Source organism: Cebus imitator, unplaced genomic scaffold (genome assembly GCF_001604975.1).
Source record: "Cebus imitator isolate Cc_AM_T3 unplaced genomic scaffold, Cebus_imitator-1.0 Scaffold406, whole genome shotgun sequence".
NCBI classification, from domain to species: Eukaryota; Metazoa; Chordata; class Mammalia; order Primates; family Cebidae; genus Cebus; species Cebus imitator.
The window spans coordinates 1,760,035-1,767,797 of record NW_016107721.1 but is presented as its reverse complement, the minus strand read 5'-3'; the positions used below and the strand labels follow the sequence as shown (position 1 = coordinate 1,767,797).

Sequence of the window (7,763 nt, the reverse complement as noted above, 5' to 3'; positions counted from 1 at the left end):
TTTTTTTGCCTGAAATAGTGTTTCACTCTTGTCGTCCAGGCTGGAGTGCAATGGTGCGATCTCAGCTCACTGCAACCTCCATCTCCCAGGTGCAGTAATTCTCCTGCCTCAGCTTCCCAAGTAGCTAGGATTACAGGCGTACACCACCATGCCCAGCTAATTTTTGTATTTTTAGTAGAGACAGGGTTTCACCATATTAGCCAGGCTGGTCTTGAACTCCTGACTTCAAATGTTCTGCCATCTCAGCCTCTCAAAGTGCTGGGAATACAGGTGTGAGCCACCCTAATGCCCCGCCCTAATTTTTAAAAAAAATTTTGTAGAGATGAGGTCTATGTTGCCCAAGCTGGTCTCAAATCCTGGCTTCAAGTAATCTTTCCACCTCCGCCTCTCAGTGTTGGGATTACAGGTGTGAGTCATTTTTTTCTTTGTACATTTTGAGGTATACTATTAGACATGTAGGTACATTACTAGATAGTTTTGAATCGTTATGCCCTCTGGCTTAACAATTTAGGGAGGGGAAGGGCTTAATAAAGGGAAACCGATTAAAAAAAAAACAACCCAAGAATACAACTAGTTAAGCTAGTTGCTCTCAGATTCTATTAATATGTGTGATATTCATTCTATGATGCTTTTTGATATTTAAGGTATTTTAGAATTTTGGATTACTGAGAAACAGGCCAATAGAAGAAATAAAATTCACACACACACACACACACACACACACACTCTAGCTGGTTCTAGTAGAAAAGTTTTGTACGTAGTAAAAAGCAAACCGGCTAAAGGGAAGAAAGTTTAAATGGCGCCCTACTTAACTGTGGGAAAGGGGAGTGAAAAAGAAAATTGTCAGGTGATTTAAATGCAAAGGAAAACAGAAAGTCACTGAATTCTGCCATATGTGGTAACCAAAAAGTAGATATATCACAACAGAGCTGAGGTCAAAAAAATGAGAGGAATGAGAACTGGCGTTCTGAGAACACTGTAGGAAAGGACACTTCTGGAGAGGCAGCAAGAGAAACTAAAACCAGAAAGTAAGGTTATAAATAACCTAGGGGATGATACTAATTTCACAGCAAGAAAACACAATGGGTTATAAAAAAGCACAGTACCAATGCAAACAAAAAAACACCCTACGTCCAAAAGTTGATTAAAGGCCCACAAAAGAAACTGTAACAGTGTTAAAAAAAGAAAAACTACAAATACACTGCTATCCATACCCACCATACTATATATGAGTATGGAATAGACATGACCACATGTGTATACTGTTACACACAGAGTTGGTTTTTCAGCATTGGGACAGACGTCAAGATCAACACTCACCCTGCAGGCTAGGTAACTGTGGTAACAGACATGTGTTCAGTGTAGCTGTCATTTATGAGGTGTTATTAATATGCTATAAGCAAAATCAAATGTTCTATATAATAACAAATTTCCAGTGAACCAGGTGTTAAGGCCAAGGACATGTGTACAGGATTTATAACATAACAAGGCCAAGAACATCTGTACAAGATTTATTTCATTTACCACAATGTTTTAGAGTGATAGTATACACCCTAATACAGAAGGAGTAATTCAAAATCCACCAAAAGGTCAAGAGCCAAAGTCAGTGGCTTTGTATCAGGTCAATAGGAGTTTCATCCACCATTTTGTTTTCCTTGGATTAATGAGGTGATATACAGAACACCCTGTGCGGAGCTCATTATGACCACCAGGCACAAGGCTTCATTGCTTCATCCTTGCTCTGGCCGTGCTAGTGAGTGGCAAAAGCCTCCTGCCTGTGCTTGCCCTCCAAATTTTTCATAAGCATTTCTGTTAGTAGCCATAGTTCTCCGTGACTTCACATTTGAATAATTTATCCTGAAGTGCATGGCTGTAATACTGACAAGCAGGACTAATGAGAGTAAATTGCCATCTGTTTAACAAAACACACTCTAAGAGAATACCCACAGTCTTACTGCATTTAGTACATAGTCACAACATTGAAATGACATGTGAGAATACAAAATATTTATTTTTTTTCAAACCACAGAATTCTTAACCCCAAAGTCACACTATAAACTGCTCAGAATTGTAAGCCATTAACATTTTTCTAAACAATGCAGTCCAACCAGAGATGAAGATCATTTCCAATCAGCAGGGATGTAATATAGACTAGATTCCCCTAAGAATGGAGCTCGAATTAGCATTTCCTTTAATTCTCCCATAGCCATTACATCAACAGAAGCAGAAACAGTACAAGTATTTATGCCACTCAGCTCTGAAAAGAGATTCAAGGTGGGTCTTGGCCTGTAGAGGAGGGAAGGTGGCTGGGACTTTAATCAACAGTGAGGACAGAGAGGAATACTGTCTCTTGGAAAAGAACAGGGTTCCTTTCACATGTTCTTGTGGCCAGAAATTGGGGTGAATTTCAATGGGGTAATGAAAGAAATAGGAGAGTCATTTCTCCATTTTAACTTCTGACAAAAGTTAAACTTTCTCCATTTTAACTTCCTATGACCTCCATTTTAACTTCTGACAAAAGTTAACTTCATTTATACAATCGTATTGAAAATGGTAATCACAACCAAAAAGGTCCTATAAACCTGAAATAGATGTCAAAGGGATTCACATTCTGACCTTGAATTTTAAGGACCCCTTAAAAGGCCTAGACTCGGATTAAAGTAAACATAATATTCCAAGCTAAAAGAGGCACCATAAAAAAAATCAACTCAAAACATCCAAACAATGGCTAGATGACTAATGTAGGGTTTTTGTTTTGCTTTTTAGTTGCAAAGCTTTTCAGTATCTCAGATTAGTGTATGTTCATAAAACAATACTCGGTTATTTTAACAGGCTTATGAAACAACAGCATTTTAACTCAAGGGCAATGCCTCTTGCATAATAATCACAGGAATAATTAACTGCTATAAAACAGGGGGAAAAAGTAGAAGAAAATACAGCCAGCCTCAATAATAAAAAGACAAAATCTGGAAGAGTTACTCTGCTTAAAGTGAGATTAGCCAGGATTATTTAAATACTATAATACAAGTGCTCCTGCTCAAGTACCGCTGCAGAAACCAATTTTGTTTGCCAGATCACCATTGCCTTTGTTAGTACACGTACAGACCACTACTCGGAAGTCATCCTTTTGTGCTGAAAAACATTCAAATCCCTTGTTCGGTCAGTACAGAATAATGCGAGGTGATGCACATGCAAACTCTTCCTGAGGAATTTATGTGTGCAAATCTGCAACCCGACAGCATGGCATGCAGCAGGGGAGTAGTGGCTGCACAGGTCTGGGCACTGGAGACGGATGTGCAGTGTTCACACCATGGACATCCTTTCTTCTGCAATCTCATCTACCCACAAATTAGCTTGCACTCTGAACCCCAAAGAAAGGGAGGGTAATTGCTGCAAATTTGTTAAGGGGACAGAAGAAAGGTAACTTGTGTACAAAATAATGCACAATGCATGCATCTGGGTTTGTGTGTCTTCTTACTAACCTTGCTTAAGAATTATTAGGCTAAGAGACAGAAGGAAGGTAACTTGTCTACAAAATAATGCACAATCCATGCATCGGGGTTTGTGTATGTTCTTACTAACCTTGCCTAAGAACTAATCAAGCTAAGAGTCACAACACCAGGTTTTGCTTTCTGCCCCACAAAAAAACAAAGTAGTAATTCCTGTCAGGTCAGGGTACAGCTGTGACAACAAAGGTCACGAAATGACAATGTTACTGAAGCTTAAGGCCAGCCTTTAAAATACGTACCATCTCTCTACTTTATTTATTTATTTTTTGAGATGCAGTTTCGCTCTGTTGCCAGGTTGGAGTGCAATGGCGTGATCTTGGCTCAGTGTAACCTCTGCCTCCTGGGTTCAAGTGATTCTCTTGCTTCAGGCTCCCAAGTAGCTGGGACTATAGGCGCATGCCACCACGCCCAGCTAATTTTTGTATTTTTAGTAGAGACAGAGTTTCGCCATGTTGGCCAGGCTGGTCTCCATCTCCTGACCTCGTGATCCACTCACCTCAGCCTCCCAAAGTGCTGGGATTACAGGTGTGAGCCACCATACCCAGACACATGTGATTTTTTCAAGATAACTGACCTGGCTTTCCTTTTAAGGATCTAGTTGGAGGCTGCACATACATACTAGTCAGTTTAAGCAAATCAGCCATGTGTTGACTAACCAGACAATCAGCCTGCATGTACAATTTTCCATCTTCAATGGTTTGGGCCTTTAGTGATGTAGTACAAAAGCCAGTATGTAATTAGAGTAGAAAAACCATATGCTAGCAAGAATACAAGAAAACAAGCCAGGCGCAGTGGCTCACGCCTGTAATTCCAGCACTTTGGGAGGCCGAGGTGGATCACCTGAGGTTAGGAGTTTGAAACTAGACTTTTATGAACTGGCCAGCATGGTGAAACCGAGTCTCAACTAAAAATGCAAAAATTAGCCAGACGTGGTGGTGTGTGCCTACAGTCCCAGCTACTTGGGAGGCTAAGGCTGGAGAACTGCTTGAACCCGGGAGGTGGAGGCTGCAGTGAACCGAGATCGCACCACTGCACTCCAGCCTGGGAGACAGAACAAGACTCCATTTCCAAAAAAAAAGAAAACGGAAGAAAATCCTTTCTGGCAAACAGTCAATATAAAATGGGGGGAAGGGGGAGGAAATCTTATTTCTTCTCATAATACAAACTAACAATTTTGTTAAGAATCCCAATAAATCAGTGAAGTCTATTTCAACTCAAACAGGTCCTTCATACTGCAATGTACCTCAAGAGGCCAAGATGACGGGCAGCCAGAACTGTAGACTGGGAGACTAGGTATACCCTTTCTACAGTGCCTTCCAGTCAAGGTTTTATTATACTAAGCCCTGACCCATAGCCAGCTGCAGTCACTGTGCAAAAATTTAGAGAAACTAAATTTTGCAAACTTTACTTTGCCCACTTCTTATTAATAAATACATAGTAAAAAGAATATAAAATCTCCATGAACTTAAAAGCATCCAAAGATTTTAATGCCAATTCATATTATACTGTAATGCTTTAATAGGGAATTTATTTTGTAAGAATGCTCTCTCCCAGAAAAAGCATTTGGGTATATTATCAGGATACTGCAGAACTTGTCCACATTTAAAGAAACACTCCAGTTTTATTCCTTTTAGAAAAATTATTCAAACCACTCAGACTTGAGTTCTAGGTGTTACTTAAAAGCCTGCAGCAAGCATTCCATAGAGAAAAGTAAAATGTGAATGTCATGATGAATAAAATTCTCCTTGATACTAGAATGTTACTGGTGTGGCAACTCAAACTTACAGGTCATAGTGAAAGCCTGTGTATGTTCCTAAGTAATTCAGTGTCCATCAATGCAATCTGGGGTGCTCAATGTGAACTGAATCCAATTAAAGTCCACAAAATCCACCAACTCTGGTTGATAAGTACTTTAAAAAATAAATCTGACAACCTTTACCTTCTCTGCGTAACAGTTTTGCAAATCAACGACTTCTAGAATTGGGTGATTTACTTGCTCCCAGTATCCCATTTCTAACTCTCCCACCCCATACCGCTCCCCGAAAAAATGACAAACTGAACTGGAGAGTCAGCTGTATGAAAACCTGCAGAGCAGACATCCAACAGCAACCCTGGGAGGTTTCTTTTCCCCCTCAAGTTCTCTAAAGAGGTAAATACTATTAGTCTGATGTAGCCTAGCAGAGTGAAGCCTATGCTCAATTAAGATTCAAGCAACATTAAGAAGAAAAGGATTTTTCTCTTGCCACATCTATTTTTCTTGGCCTTTCAACAACAGCTGTAATAAGCTTCAGAGACTTTTATGAAGAACTAAAAAGCACTGTGGATGTGGAGAAACAGAAACTACAGCTTTGCCACAGCTGGAAGGGAGCCTTAGGACAGCAGTGCGTCTTCTTCCCTATCGCACTCAAATACAATGTTCAAATGACACGATCTCACTCATTTACCATGAAGCAATCAGAAACCCAACACCACTGAGTATATTTGGATTTAATAACTGTATCTGCTTCCTGGAGCATCACAAGAAGTAGCTCTCAATAATATGAAGGGGAGCTTCAGTGCTAAAGTACTGCCCATCCCTAAACTAGAGTGCTGCCAATAGTACAGCAGCTGGTGACATCATGTTAAGTGACAGAGGGAATGGAAATGCTCTATGACAGTTGGTCCCCAACATTTACATGAATATGCTCTGGTTTACCAGGGGAAAATTTGACCAATGTGCAACAGGTTTCTATTTTCCCACTTAATTAGCATCCTGCTACAGTGTCACACCTGCCATCTTGGTGGGTGAGTTTAGATACCATACACTTCTCCAGGAGGCATTTTTTTCTCCAGGAGGAGTTTGACAACATGGTCACACAGTTGCAAAGTGCACAAAGCTCAAGGCACAGAGTAGAAAAAAGTTGTGAACTGAGGGGGGAAAGTTCTAGCAAAAGCAAGTTAGCATTTTCCTTTAACAAGACTTTCTAATGCTAAACAAAGACCAACTCTTTTAAAAGGGGTTGTTTTGGTTATGGGTGAAAAATACTGCATTGTAATGATCTGCTTGGTTTTAAAGCAAAAGAGATCCTGACATGTGAAACCAATACACAGAAATGCCAAGTCCACAAATGAACAAAACAAGTGCTTAAAAAAAAAAAAAAAAAGATTCTTCTGCTCTTGTATTTTTGGAGGAAGCTGCTGATTTTGGCTGTCAGATTTCACTTAGAAATGGTCACTTTCTGAGATGTTTATTCCTCACAGAATCTGTAGATAAACGCATTAAAAGATTGTCCCATTTCAAAATCACCCCCAAGTCTAGCAGCAACATTTTTTTTTTGTTTTTTTGTTTTTGTTTTAAAATTACAAACCAAGTAAGAAGTCCAACATCCTCTTCCACGAACAGCTTTGTGACAGAGCTCCTGAGTGTGTGCAGCCCCACTGTGCTCTGAATAAGTCTCTGCAGCTCCAGTGTGTCCTCTTTTCAGGAAGGAAAGCATATTCAATACATTCACTATCTGTACCCCCTGGAACTTGCACATGCTGATGAGCTGTCTGAAAAAAACACCAGAACAGGGAAAAGTATGAAAACCAGACAGCACTGGATAATGGCAGCAATCTGTTCAAACTCCCCAAAAAAAGGCTTTTAAAAAAATCCTCAAAACCAGTGGTATGGAGGGAAGTAAAAGGGGACTGAGATCCTAAGAAACTGAGACTGGGCAACAGCCTCATCCCAGTGGAAACTAAAGAGCCTGGTGGCCTCTTGCCAACTCCCTGAGAACCATCACACCTCCCAGCCGGAGCTGCCACAGCTTGCAGAGCAGCCTGACCTTGATTACAAGCAGTGCCTTATGAGACCATCATCAAGAACAACGTGGGATCATCACATTCTATGCACCATTATCACCACTGGCTGCTTCACATCACAAAACCATCTAGACGGGAAGGAACGTCATTACTTACTATAAGCCAGCTCATCCCCAGCTCTCTTCCGGGACTGGTCACCTCTGGGAATAAGAGAAGAAGGGGCAGTCAACAAAACTGACTTCACATCAGAACAGGAGGAACGGATCAATATATTTGATAATAAAAGTATGGCAGACATTTCTGTATTTAAAAATACATACTAGACATCTTAGAATCTTGATGTACCTCACTATGCAAGAACATGAGCACCTATATTGACCAGCTCACCCTTAAACACCTATGAAAGTTCTAAGTTTTTTCTTAGAAAGTTAAGTTTTTTCTTAACTCTAAAGTTCCACTTTAGAGTTAAGA

The 7,763-nt window shown here is 40.2% G+C and overlaps 1 protein-coding gene across 1 annotated transcript in view; it reads right to left on the bottom strand.

Annotated features, from left to right (window-relative positions):
• Positions 1-5,003: 5,003 nt before the first annotated feature.
• Positions 5,004-7,763, bottom strand: part of CACUL1 (CDK2 associated cullin domain 1) — a 69,308-nt gene continuing 66,548 nt past the window's right edge. Inside the window, exons 8-9 of the mRNA XM_017509103.2 lie at positions 7,449-7,492; positions 5,004-7,040 (exon numbers count right to left, since the gene is read on the bottom strand). Coding sequence (XP_017364592.1) covers positions 7,000-7,040; positions 7,449-7,492 — 85 coding nt within the window. The 3' untranslated portion in view covers positions 5,004-6,999. The remainder of the gene's footprint in view (positions 7,041-7,448; positions 7,493-7,763) is intronic.